We start from the raw sequence: 14263 nt of genomic DNA on the forward strand, positions 1-14263 counted from the left end.
ATGAAAAATAGCATTTACTCTTCCTGTGAAATTGGAAGCCAGTAGAATTTGCCACAGTAATGACTAAAATGTAGCTGCCATGAGCTCATGATTTTTCCTGTGCTTTTTGCTTTCCTTTTTTGTAGAATGTGCCTGGAAGAATTCAAATTTATGGTCAAAAACAAAAAGTAAGAGGCTATCTGCTATTAAGTATAAATTATTATAATAATATACTTTTCTGATAATTCTTAGAAAGGCAGCAATAATTAATCCAAAAGAAATTGCATTTAGTTCTAGAATCATGAAAAACTCAGAGTTGGCTTAGGAAATGATACATAAGATTTGATGTATATACTTCTGGGCTATTTATGCTATACCCACCACTCATATACAGATTTTCATATTAAAAAAAATGTATGTATGGAGTAGGAAATGGCAGCTCATTCCAGTATTCTTCCTTGAAAAACCCATGGACAGAGGAGCCTGGAGAGCTACAGTCCATAGGATCCCAGAATGAGATAGGAGTGAATCACACATTCATGCACGTATATGGTTTTGTAACCTGCTACCCCTTACGTCCCTCCCCAGTAATCCACGGACATGCTTTCTTCCTATTCAATACATATTATGTACAATTAAGATTCATTCATTTTAATGGTTCTGTGATACTTCATTGAATAAAATATCATTACCCTCCTCCTTTAAACCAGTCTCTCTTGATGTACTTTAACCATTTAGGCTGTTTCACTCTTGAGTGGGGGTGCTGTCGTGGGGCTGTCGTGACCTTTTTGAGGCACATATCTTTGCATACTTGTTTTATATTTTTCCCTTAAGGTAAAATTCTCAAAAGCAGAATTCTGAGTTAAAGAGGTACTGTTTCTATATATTGTGCATTGTGCACGCAGTACATGCTCAGTCATATCCAAGTCTTTGTGACCCCATGGGCTGTAGCCCACCAGGCTCCTCTGTCCATGGGATTATCCTGGCAACAATACTGGAGCAGATTGCCATTTCCTCCTCAAGGGGATCTTCCTGACCCAGGGATTGTATTCCCATCTCCTTCGTCTCCTGCATTAACAGGAGGATTCTTATCACTGAGCCACCAGGGAAGCCCATATATATTGCGACTTTTATTAAATATTTGAATTTACATACTCATTGCAATTATTTCAGTATTAATTGCTGTGTAATATTTTCAGTTTAGTTGCTCAGTTGTGTTTGACTCATTGTGACCCCATGGGACTGCAGCACGCCAGGCTTCCCTGTCCATCACCAACTCCCAGTGTGCTCAAACTCATGTTCATCGAGTTGGTTAGAATTATGTAAACTGAAAATATGAAAACTCCCTGTTAAGCATCTCGAAATAGTTACTCTTTTATTATCAAATAGGAAACTTATATCTAGGCCTAAGTAAAGCAGAAGTGGTTTGACATAAATACATTATAAAAAATGTGAAGTCAAAAGTTTGACAAAGTGTGGATACCTTCTTTGTTAGTAAGTGTATGTACATATTTTAAAGATATACATACAGTGAAATGCTCAGATCTTAATATATGACTTGATGGGTTTTGACAAATAATGTACAACTTTGAACCTACCAGACCAGTTCAGATACAGAATATTTTTGTTCCTCCCAGGAGTTTGCTCATCCCTCTTTCTATCTAGTCCTCTTATCCCATAACCACTGTTGTGACTACTAACACTATAAATAAGTTTTCCCTGATTTTGAATTTCATATAAATATACAGTGTGTTGATTGTGTACATGTAATATAGTTCTAGAGGAAAGTGTAGATACCAAGCCAAACTGTTCTTCTTAAGACACATACTGGAGTAAGAACAAGAAGTCTTTCAAAAGAATGAAGTTGGACCCTTACCTTACACTATGTATAGAAATTAACTCAAAATGGGTCAAACCTAAAAACATAAGAGCTAAAGCTGTAAAATTCTTAGAAGAAAACATAGGGGAAAGTGTTATGACTTTAAATCTGGCAGTGATTTATTGGACATGAAACCAAATGCACAGGAAACAAAAGAAAAGATAAACTGGAGTACATCAAAATTAAAAACTTCTGTGCATGAAAGGACACTATCATGAGAACAAAAAGGCAGCACTCAAAAGAGGAGAGACTATCTGGAAATCATGTATCATTTATGGGATTAATATCCAGAATATATAAAGTACTCCTACCACACAACAACAATGAAAAACTAACAACCCAATTTAAAAAATGGGTGAAAGACTTGAATATCGTTTCCAGGAGAATAAACAAATAACTGATAAGCTTGACAAGAATGCTTAGCATCACTAATCATTAGGGAAATGAAAAGCAAACCTGTAATGAGTGTGATACCACTTCACACCCATTAGGATGGCTAGTACAAAAACAAACAAAAAGCAGATGTTGTCATGGATATGGAGAAATTAGAACCCTTGTGCACTGCTGGCAGGAATTTAAAAATGGTATTCTGCTATGCAAAACAGTATGGCAATTTCTCAAAAAATTAAACATAGAACTACTATTGTTGTTACTGTTTAGTTGCTAAGTTGGGATCCCATGGACTGCAGCATGCCAGGCTTCCCTGTCCTTTACCATCTCCTGAAGTTTGTTCACATTCATGCCTGTTGAGTTGGTGATCCTGTCCAACCATTTTGTTCTATGTTGCCCCCTTTTCTTCTGCTCTCAATATTTCCCAGCCTCAGGGTCTTTGCAGTGAGTTGGCTCTTCACATCAGGTGGCCAAAGTATTGAGCTTTAGCTTCAGCAGCATTCCTTCCAGTGAATATTTGAGGGTTGATTTCCTTTAGGATTGACTAGTTTGATCTCCTTGAAGTCCACAAGACTCTCAAGAGTGTTTTCCAGTACAATACCAATCTAGCAATTCTACTTCTGGGCTGGGTAAAAGAAGTGAAAGTAAAAGCTTGAACAGATAATTGTATGCCTATTTTCATAGCAGTACTATTCACAATACTATTAATACTATAAGCAGTACTTACAATGCTTATACTTAGCAGCAATACTATTCACAACCTAGACAGCATATTAAAAAGCAGAGACATTACTTTGCCAACAAAGATCCGTCTAGTCAAAGCTGTGTTTTTTCCAGTAGTCATGTATGGATGTGAGAGTTGGACTTTAAAGAAAGCTGAGCACTGAAGAATTGATGCTTTTGAACTGTGGTGTTGGAGAAGACTCTTGAGAATCTCTTGGACTGCACGGAGATCCAACCAGTCTATCCTAAGGGAAATCAGTCCTGAATATTCATTGGAAGGGCTGATGCTAAAGCTGAAACTCCAACACTTTGGCCACCTGATGTGAAGAACTGACTCACTAGAAAAGACCCTGATGCTGGAAAAGATTGAAGGTGGGCAGAGAAGGGGACAACAGAGGATGAGATGGTTGGATGGTACCACTGACTTGATGGACACAAGTTTGAATAAGCTCTGGGAGTTGGTGATGAACAGAGAAGCCTGGTGTGCTGCAGTCCATGGGGTTGCAAAGAGTCAGACACTACTAAACGACTGAACTGAACTATTCACAGTAATCAAAAGATAGAACAACCCTTTTAGTATTGAAGCCTTTTATTTTATCCTTGAGGCTTCCCTGGTGGCTCAGATGGTAAAGAATCTACCTGCAATGCAGGAGACCTAGGTTCGATCCCTGCATCTGAAGATCCCCTGGAGAAGGGAATGGCAGCCTACTCCAGTATTCTTGCCTGGAGAATCCCATGGGCAGAGGTGCCTGGCGGGCTCTAGTCCATGGGGTCGCAAAGAGTCAGACATGACTAAGTGACTAACAGTGTCCATGATGGATGACTTGATAAACAAAATACTGTTTGCATTAAAAATGGAATATTTTTTAACCTTAGAAAGGAATGAAATTCTGATACATGCTATAACATGAGTGAACCTTGAAAGTGAAAGTGTTAGTCACTCAGTAGTGTCCAACTCTGTGACCCCAATGGACTGTAGCCTGCCAGGCCTCTCTGTTTATGGGATTTTCCAAGTAAGACTATTGGAGTGGGTAGCATTATCTCCTCTGGGGCATTTCCTGACCCTGGGATCAAACCCAGGTCTTCTGCATTGCAGGCAGATTCTTTACTGTTTGAACCTCTAGAGAAGCCCAAGTGGAGTTATTGTTTAATGGCAATAGAATTTTATTTTGGGATGGTGAAGTTTTGGAGATAAATAGTTGTGATGGTTGCACAATGGTGTAAATCTACCTGATGCCTCTAAACTGTGCACTTTATGATTAGAATTCCATGTATGACTATAGCAAAATCTATTTTTCTCATTTACCTACTGTGCTGGAATTAGATTGTGTCTTCTTTCTGTCTCTTGTAAATAGTCCAATGTAATATCCTTATTGGGACACATGGGAGTGTTTCATGGGGATGCATTTACAAGGTGAATTGCTAGGTCTTAGGGAAGTGCACCTTGAAACTTAGTGGGGAGACCCTTTTTATCAAACTTCTTTAGGAAGGAAGAGGATGAGAATATAAACCTTATTTCTTCAGTTTTGAAGGATGAACAGAGTTCAGGGTAAAAAGTAAAATGAAAAATGAAGCCTGGAATTCTGCACATTTAACATGATACAGAGATTTGAAAGTTATTGATCATATCCTTTATCAGAGTAGTTTCCTAAAGCAAATACTTATAGTAAATGAATGATTTTTAGCTATACTTTGCCTCTCTAATACTATTTGGAAGCATTCACATTTCTTTGAAAATTAAGATAACTTTTTTTGTTACTGTGTATGCACATGTTGCTGGAAAAGGAAATGACAACCCGCTCCAATATTCTTGACTGGAAAATCCCATAGACAGAGGAGCCTGGCAGGCTGCAGTCCACAGGATTGCAAAGAATCAGGCATGACTGAGCATAGATGATCGCGTACTCATGTTCCACTTCAAAATCCTCTTTATTTAGAAATGAGAGAAATTTTTGTTTTTCTTATCTTTAAATAACAAATAGGCATCGTAGGCATTTTCTGGAGATTTCCTTTTGGCTTAGTTTAGTGATAAATATCCAGTACATTTCCTGGGTGGTAATGCCCTAGAGAGTTAGCTGGTAATGGTCAAGGCTTCTCCGCTGCTGTAAGTATGAGGTTTGGGGTGTTTGTTTGTTAGATTAGGTTGAGCATATGTGTATCAAAGACTTGGATGGTACAAGTGATTTCAGTTTTATAATGTTTTCCATCCTTAGTTTAAAATTTTATATAATATTAACTTTATTTAATAATCCATTGAACGACATTCATTTATTCATCCAACAACCATTTATTGAGTGGCAGGCCCTCTTCAGGAGGCATACCACAGATATAGGAGTGTGTAGTCAAGTGATGAAGACAAACAGTGGAAACAGGAACACATCAAAGGTCAACTGACTAAATCTAATAATCTCCCCTGTGGTAAAATAGAATCAGAAATGGCATGAGAATGATGGTGGTTTAGGCCGGTCAGGGAAGGAATGGCATCTGAGACAGAAGTGCTTTGTATCCTCAATTTTCAGCACCCAGTTCCTGAAACTCAGTAACTCTTGGTTAAATTTCACTTGAATCCAACAGTTTGGTAATCTTCATTGTTGTTAAGTTGCTAAGTCATATCCAGCTCGTTTCAACCCCATGGACTGCAGCACGCCAGGCTTCCCTGTCCTTCACTATCTCCCAGCATTTGTTCAGACTCATGCCATTGAGTCAGTGATGCCATCCATCCATCTCATCCTCTGTTGTCTCCTTCTCCGCCTGTTGTCAATCTTTCCCAGCATCAACGTCTTTTCCAGTGAGTTGGCTCTTTGCATCAGGTGGCCAAACTATTGGATCTTTACCTTCAGTATCAGTCCTTTCAATGAATGTTCAGGGTTGATTTCCTTTAGGATTGATTGGTTTGATCTCCTTACAGTCCAGGGGACTCTCAAGAGTCTTCTCCAGCACCACAGTTTGAAAGCATCAGTTCTTTGGCACTCGGACTTCTTTATGGTTCAGCTCTCACATCCATACATCACTACTGGAAAAACCATCACTTTGACTAGACAGACCTTTGTTGCCAAAGTGGTGTCTTGCTTTTTAATACACTGTCCAGGTTTGTCAGAGCTTTTCCTTCCAAGGAGCAAGCATATTTTAATTTCATGGCTGCAGTCACTGTCCACAGTGATTTTGGAGCCCAAGACAATAAAATTTGTCACTGCTTTTGCTTTTTCCCACCTATTTGCGATGAAGTGATGTGACTGGACACCATGATCTTAGGTTTTTGAATGTTGAGCTTTAAGCCAGCTTTTTCATGAAGTAAGAGATAAATAAAGACTCCCAGTAGCCAAAATAGATATCACAAAACTTGAGACAGTAAAATGTACTTCACTCATGGACTGGCCCTTCAGGCCTTCATGACAGTGTAGTATAGTAGGTTTCTCTGTCCTCAGCAGAGTCTGTTAAAGATGGAGGTCAGAGTGACAAGAAGTGGCTGAATGCCTTGATGGCATGTGAGGAGCCAGCAGTGTGGGGCCAGAGTTATTCTGAGCTTTGGTTAGACAACTTTTGGAGTTGGCTCTGGGGCATTCCTTGTCTTATGGCTCCGTTCTTCAGTTTATGTTTCTTAATAATGATTGTTTGGTTTAAAATGTCAGAAAAGCATCTAATAGATTTTTGAAAGCCCTACATCTAAATTGATTTAAAGCAAAACATTATTGATCATTAAAAAATTAAGACATTAGTTCCTGACAATTGAGGTATTATATTTAGAAATTGGTTTTTAAAGGTAACAGTTAATAATTAGTATTTAGAGATAGTGCTACAACTTGTAGTTTAATAAATAATAATAGAATATGTGTAGAATTCCAGGTAGAATTATAATATTGCTGGTTATTATATTAATAGGAATCAATAGAAGAGGTAGCCCCATTTTGCAAATGGAGATGTAAGAGATATCATTATGTGATTGATTATATTCACACAACTAAGGTATAGGAGGACTTGGATTTAGGTTTCGTAAATTGCTAATACAGAAATTCTGTAGGTAGATGAGCATTTTAGTCACCTCTATTCAGTTGTGTCTCCCATGTAAGGACAGTGGACCACATGCAGTTGCTTGGCTCTAGGCCCCAGGTCTTATAGCCCACCTGTACCATGTTATAAGTTATCCCAGGCTCTCAGAGGGTTAGATGCCAGTTAGTTAGTACCACATAATGAGACCATGTATCTAAAAGGATAACAAGTAGATTTTTAATTGAGGAAAACAGCAACAAAATCTCCCAAGCAGGTGCTTTTGATGGTTTTCCCCATGACGTTTATTGGGGTCAGCAGATTGTTGCTACGGATCCATTGTGGAATTGCTTACGTCCCCACCCATTCTACCTGCCTCACCTGCACCTGCCTTGCTTCCATGCTTTTCAGAGTTGGGATAGGTGGTTAAAGGATATAGTAAGCTCATGGCTGCTCTAGTGTTAGGAGACTAATGCAATATGTCCTCTTGTTGTCTTGCTTAGAAAATAGAGGACCCCCACCCCCTGCCCTGAAACAACACTTCCATATTGTGTTTAAGGGTTTCTGTAAACCAGAAAGTCAACATATTAAAGTGCAATTCATAGGGGAGTTGCTGGCTGTGTTGACTGAGCTTTACAGTCATTTTAACACTGGCAAAGTGTTACCCTAACTGCTTCAAATCAAACTGCAAAGATGCTCGTGTGAAATATAGTATTAGATATCAAATCAAACATATGGGTGTTGAACGAAAGGATATGTGTTGTGGTAGTATATGGTATTCTAGCATGTGGAGTTGTATTTTATGGAAATTCTTTGGCTTGGCTCATGGCAGGGACATACATTCATTATGAGACATCAAGCTGTAAAATAAATAAAAGCAAAGAATTCAACTATGCTGTTGAATGGTTTTCAGTACAAACTTGTCTGTTCTAGTAACTTAGGATCTGTGTGATGAGAAGCGTTTGTAAGTCATTGTGGCCAAATGTTTTGTCACCATTGCTAGAAGTTTGAAAATAATCTAGATTAGGTCAAAAGGAGTATGAACTTTAGCATTTTGCAGTTTTTTCTTTTTACTTCATAGTACATATTACAAATTACTGTGCTAATTGGTCTTAGAGGCAAAATGTTTAATATATTCCTTACTCTTTTTCCCTCTCATTCAATATTCTGTAGTCAATTTGTTTTTTAAGTGTATATCTGGAACTGATACTTAATTCTTAGAAGTATATAGGCTTATGGGGATGAAGTTCTTGGATTTCTCAAATGAACTATATTGTGGTATTAACAGTGACTTCACCATTCTTGTCCCAGGAGTGCTTTTTGCCATTCTGATACCTTGTTTTTCTTTTCCTCTCCTATTCTTTCTCTCAGTTAGGGAAAAAAAAATGTGTCAATAGATTTCTGATTTGATAGAACATCAAAAAATATCATCAATGGTATATTTATTGCATGAGGAAGAACTTCTCTTTGAACAATTTCAATATTTTTTTAGGTTCATGTAACTAGAAATGGAGAAGACCCATTTTAGGTCATTCTGTCTACATCTTGGGTATTTCCAGCTAAGTGCTTCCCTGGTAGCTCAGATGGTAAAGAATCGTTCCATCCCTGGGTAGGGAAGATCCCCTGGAGAAGGGAATTGCAACCCACTCCAGTGTTCTTGCCTGGAAAACTCCATGGACAGAGGAAGTTTATAGACCTGGAGGTCTATAGTCCATGGTGTCACAAAGAGTCGGATACAACTGAGTGACTAACACTTGGACACTTTACATCATTGACTGTTTATCAACTAGGAAAATACTATTCTTGTATAGCTATGAATATCTTGCTCATATTGATAGTTACGTTGTTTGGTATACATAGTATTGTTTTCTAAATGTGTTTCATTTTATTGTAAAGCAGTGTTGCTTCTTTTTAGCAAAAATAGTGAATGGAATTGCTAATGTAACTGGTATTTGCTAAAATGTAATTGAGGCATTCTGACCTTCGTTGAAACAAACGTGTACCCAAATCACAAGCATCCTACAAAATTTTAGTAAGGGATCTTGAACTGGAGTTCATTTTCATTTGTGTATTGCATAAGAATGGATTAGTATAATCTTTCTCTGACTTCCTTGGCAGAAGCAATTTTTTTGATGTCAGTATTCGGAGCTTTTTACCCCCTCTGGATTTTTGTGAAATTATCAGTATTTGATATCTGATAAAGTATTTTTTAAAGCAAAGTTAAATTATCTTTTGTCTTCATTGATAGTATGTGAGGAGAAGGCAGTAGGCCGATTTATCTAATGGAGAGAATGTTAAAAATTTGAATTCAGTTGCTTAGCAAAGAACCTACTTCACGTTGCTGAATCAAAACCATATTTGATTTTATTGAATTGCATGTTTAGACTTTCTCTCACTTGCCCGTCTTGACTCTTGACAGATGCCACCTCAGTACGGACAGCAGGGTGTGAGTGGTTACTGCCAGCAGGGCCAGCAGCCTTACTACAACCAGCAGCCGCAGCCTCCGCACCTTCCCCCGCAGGCGCCATATCTGCCCTCCCAGTCCCAGCAGAGGTACCAGCCGCAGCAGGTGAGCACATTCCTGGTCACCAGGCCTCTTTCCTGTGTTCAAAGGCCACCCCGGGTTCTGAGACATTTTCCTGTCCCACTTAGAGAATTTCTGTTCTCAGTGGGAAAAAATGAAGTTTTGAGAAAATGTAGAACTATATCCTAAATGTTTGTTTAAGAATGGATGTTTGAGATTGAAGGGTGGGAAGAATGAGTAGCTTAATAGCTTCTTACATTACCGGTTAGTGACAGCAGAAAACGTCAGTCATTACATGTTCTTTGTCATGTGTATTCCGAATCTTTGAAGAAAGTGCTCTGTCACTTTGTTGAGGCTTATTGAGGAAAATGGTTTTATTGATCATTTAATCTTGCTAGTTGGCACATACATGGTGTTTTTATCTTGAGCTTTCTTTTGATTTGTTTTAATGGTAAGTGCTACTGTATCAAAAACATTGTTGCCTTTGGCAGTATTATTCTTCCTAAACTAGTTTATAAACAGATAATCACTTCAATTACAATATATTAAAATACTGAAGGGAATCATGTACTTTGAGTATGTTAAACAGTTTCCAGTTTAAATTAGCCTCATTAAATACTCTTTGAGGTTATTGGGCTACATATTTCAGCTTACATGATTTGTTGAAAAATAGTACATATGCGTTGGGTACAGTGATTCAGTTTCATCTTGTTTTAGAGATTGTCACCGAAGATATTAAAAGGCATCATGAACTCAGGACCTGTACTCTGAATTCAAATAGAACGTTCATAGCACTTTCAGTCATAAGTATAAAATTGTAACTTTGCATTTTGTATTTTCCTCTTCTTTCTTTTTTGTGGGTGGCAGTGATGAAGATAGGGGAAGACAGTGGCACTGACTGTTCAGTCTTCAAAATGATTCCTAGACAGCTTGGAGTGATTGCTGATGCTAGGCAAAGTATATAAATATATGAAGCTTAATTTTAACAAATTCAGCTGATTTCGTAAGGATTTTATTGGATTCTTTGTAGGCTTTTTCCATGTGATTTTTATTTAAGAGTTCCAAAAAGAGTTTACAGCTTTAAACAAAACAGTGTAACAGCTGAGATTGAAGAGGCTATAGAATCTTGTGTTTTGCATATGTGTTGACTTCCTTGGTGGCTCAGACGGTGAGAGCTTCTACCTACAATGCAGGAGACCTGGGTTCAATCCCTGGGTTGGGAAGATCCCCCGAGAAGGAAATGGCAACCCACTCCAGTACTCTTGCCTTGAAAATCCCATGGATGGAGGAGCCATGGACGGATGCTACAGTCCATGGGGTGGCAAAGAGTCGGACACGACTGAGCCACTTCACTTTCACTTTCACTTTGCAAAATTTAAAGCAATTTATAGATGTAGGAATGTACATTATTTCAAAGTTATTTAGTCTGTTCTTTTAAAATCAGGAAAATTAAATAACTTATAATACCATTTCTTTTTAAGTGAGAGACTGGTATCTGGGTTTATAATATATAAAGTTAAAGATTTTTTCATGGGCTTTCAGAGCCTTATTGAACTTCTCTGTAGACAAAATGTTTTGTCATGTTAACAAAGTTTAAGAAGGACTCAACGGAGATATTGCATTAGTCATTTTACTTCAGTGTGCTAAAATGAATCTGATTGTAAAACCAATTTGGTTAAGGATTCTGAGTGCCTATCATTTCCTTCAAGACCAAGTTCAAAATTTACTTCCTTTATGAAGCATTCACTGATGTCTTCTTCCACATGGCAATTAGTTATTTAATATCCTTTATATTTAAATATTTAAAGCATACTATAGGTAAAATCTTATTTTAATGAGTACAATTCAAATGTGCTTAGTTTAGGTCTATTTTATGCTTTCAGCGATACTACCATTGTTTTATTAACTTGAATACAATAAAGTATATGTCAGGAAGTGAAGTTAAGTCACTTAGTCGTGTCCAACTCTTTGTGACCCCTTGAACTGTAGCCTACCAGGCTCCTCCGTCCATGGGATTCTCCAGGCAAGAATACTGGAGTGGGTTGCCATTTCCTTTTCCATATGTCAGGAAGTACTGTATAAAAATGACTCGATGTAAATACTTTTTTTTTTGATATATTCTGAGGAAAGTCAATTATTTCCCAAAGTATATTGGAATTTTTTTCTTGTTTTCACTATAGAATGCTAAATATTTTTTAAGTTTCTATAAACTCTTTTGGGACAAAGAAGTGGAAATCAGAGATATTTAGGGACCCCAATCAGAGGGTCTGGTTTTACAGGAACAGTTTTGATTTTTAGGGAGTTAGATATTTATATAGATTGGGGAAGTTTATCTTGGAAATGACATCTAGCATTTTCCATATAGTTAGTACCTCCAAAACTAGAATAACAACCTCCCCCCAATCTATCCCAAAACAAAGTAAAAATAACCACTAGAATATCTTCAAAATCAATCTAACTTTTAATAAGAATTTTTAATACTGAGTTCACATTTAAAAAACAAAGAAACTCAACTATTTTGACTTAAGAAGCCAATGTTTCATGACAGACAGAGCATTCGTTCCTGTAGACTTTGCTTTTCTTTCTAGACATTGCATGCATAATCTGTTGATTTTTGAACTAGGAGATCATCAGAAAGTATTACTTTGTGTCTTTTGTTAATGTGAATGATGCAAAAGTTAATTTTAGAGTTCCATTAAGATACCTACCTTTGTTTCTTTAACACTTTTTAATGTGTAATGTTCTGAATAATCAATACATTCCCATGTGTCAAAAATTTAAAAGTACAAGGAAATGATACAGATCCGAGTCTCCCAACACAGTTCCTCTTGCCTAGCTCACCAGCAAGCTCACCTTTTGCTAGACAACCACTTTATTATGTTTATTTAGTTTCCTTACAAAGAAGCAAAATACCATATTTTAATTGTTAGCTCTGCTGCTGCTGCTGCTGCTGCTAAGTCACTTCAGTCGTGTCCAACCTCTGTGCGACCCCAGAGACGGCAGCCCACCAGGCTCCCCTGTCCCTGGGATTCTCCAGGCAAGAACACTGGAGTGGTTTGCCATTTCCTTCTCCAATGCATGAAAGTGAAACGTGAAAGTGAAGTCGTTCAGTCGTGTCCGACTCTTAGCGACCCCATGGACTGCAGCCTACCAGGCTCGTCCATCCATGGGATTTGCCAGGCAAGAGTACTGGAGTTGGGTGCCATTGCCTTCTCTGATTGTTAGCTCTATTTTCACACAAATGTTGGTACACCATAATATACTATAAACATTCTTCTCTTCTTTATCACCCCCCTTCCCCACCCACTTAAGTATATTTTCTATGATCTTTGCAAAGTAGCAGTAAAGCCATCCTCCATTCCTTTTTATAACTTCATTCCATTTTATGGACATATCGTAATATATTTAACCAGTTCTCTTTCAATGGGCGTTTAGGTTATTTTTAGTTACTTGCAGTTCAAACAACTCTGCCATGATGCTTTGTATTTGTGTCAGTTCGTAAATGTTCAAGTGTATCTATCAGATAAATTCCTGGCTGTGTCAATGGGTACATGTGGTTGTAATTTTGCTAGATTGTTCCTCTCAAGGATTGTACCAATTTATACTCCAGCCACTGATGTATGAGAGTACCTACACATGTTCCAGTAGCATGATTTTAAGAATTTTCTGGATTTTTACATGGTCTCTTTTTTATAAGTTTAATTAAATCTGTGCTTTACTTTGACTATGTCTTACTTTTTGTCTGATGAAGCCAAACAGAAGATTAAAAAATTTCCTCTTAAGTATTCCTTTGGCTAAGTCTCTCAAATTTTGTTATGCATTATTTTTATTCTCTTTTAGTTCTAAGAATTTTCTTACTTCCTTCGTTCATTTTTTAAAGACTGTTTTATTGAGACCTGGGTTTCTGTTTTATTCCCTCAGAAGGATTGGTGTATGCTTTTGCCAGTTGCTTGTGGACACTAGTCATTAGGAATCATATTTCGTATTTTATTTTCTAAAGTTTTATTATATAAAGAGATCTCAGTAGAGTGATAAACAGAATAATGGAATGAACACTCACATGCCAGCATAAGTTCCTTCATGTACTAGCCTAGCCATATTCAGATATCCCCAATTGTCATCAGAATGCCTTTAAAGTTCATTCGTTTCAAGCCAGATTCAAATGACTGTTAATACATTGATTTGATCCTTACATCATTTTTCTGGATCAGTTCTGTCTTACCCCACTCCCATTCATCCCCTTGGCATGTTGAAAAAAACTTGAGTTGGTTTTCCTGTGAAATGGCTTTGTCTGGATGTTTTCCCTTGATGTGGCTTAATTTGTTCATCCGGCTCTTCTGTTTCCTGTAAATTGGCAGTTAGATCCACAGGCTTGAAGTTAAACATTTTTATTTGTGATTATTGTAAATCATGTCCTCAGCATTTAGGTTATGTCCTCAGCATTTAAATCATGTCCTTAGCATTTCTGTTCAGTGGAGGGGTCCATGACCCTCCTTTTGAGAGAAAGAGCCTCCAGTGGTTCCAGCCCCAAGCTGGTGACCATCAGCTGTCTTCCAGCTGAGGCGTAGAGCCATTATGATGAAGATAGACCTTCCCTTTTGGACTCTGTCCAGATTACTCACCCACAGAATCTGTGAGACTAATACATGCTGCTGTCTTTAGGCCACTAAGTTTGGGGTGGCATGTTACACATCGTTACTGACCGATATGATTTGAATACTTCACAGCTGATGCTGTTGAGAGTATTACATCAGGAGATATACACCCTAATATTTTGTTGTCCT

The 14263-nt window shown here is 37.7% G+C and overlaps 1 protein-coding gene across 25 annotated transcripts in view; it reads left to right on the top strand.

Annotated features, from left to right (window-relative positions):
* The window catches only part of ARID1B (AT-rich interaction domain 1B), a 435290-nt gene that overhangs the window by 115280 nt on the left and 305747 nt on the right, over positions 1–14263 (top strand). For all 25 annotated transcript variants that reach the window (XM_086318501.1, XM_086318510.1, XM_086318502.1 and 22 more), the window contains exon 3: positions 9375–9524. In XM_086318501.1, the coding sequence (XP_086174627.1) occupies positions 9375–9524 (150 nt within the window). The remainder of the gene's footprint in view (positions 1–9374; positions 9525–14263) is intronic.

Source organism: Bos grunniens, chromosome 9, assembly GCF_055505025.1.
Source record: "Bos grunniens cultivar Pamir isolate PY7600 chromosome 9, Bosgru_T2T1.0, whole genome shotgun sequence".
NCBI lineage: Eukaryota > Metazoa > Chordata > Mammalia > Artiodactyla > Bovidae > Bos > Bos grunniens.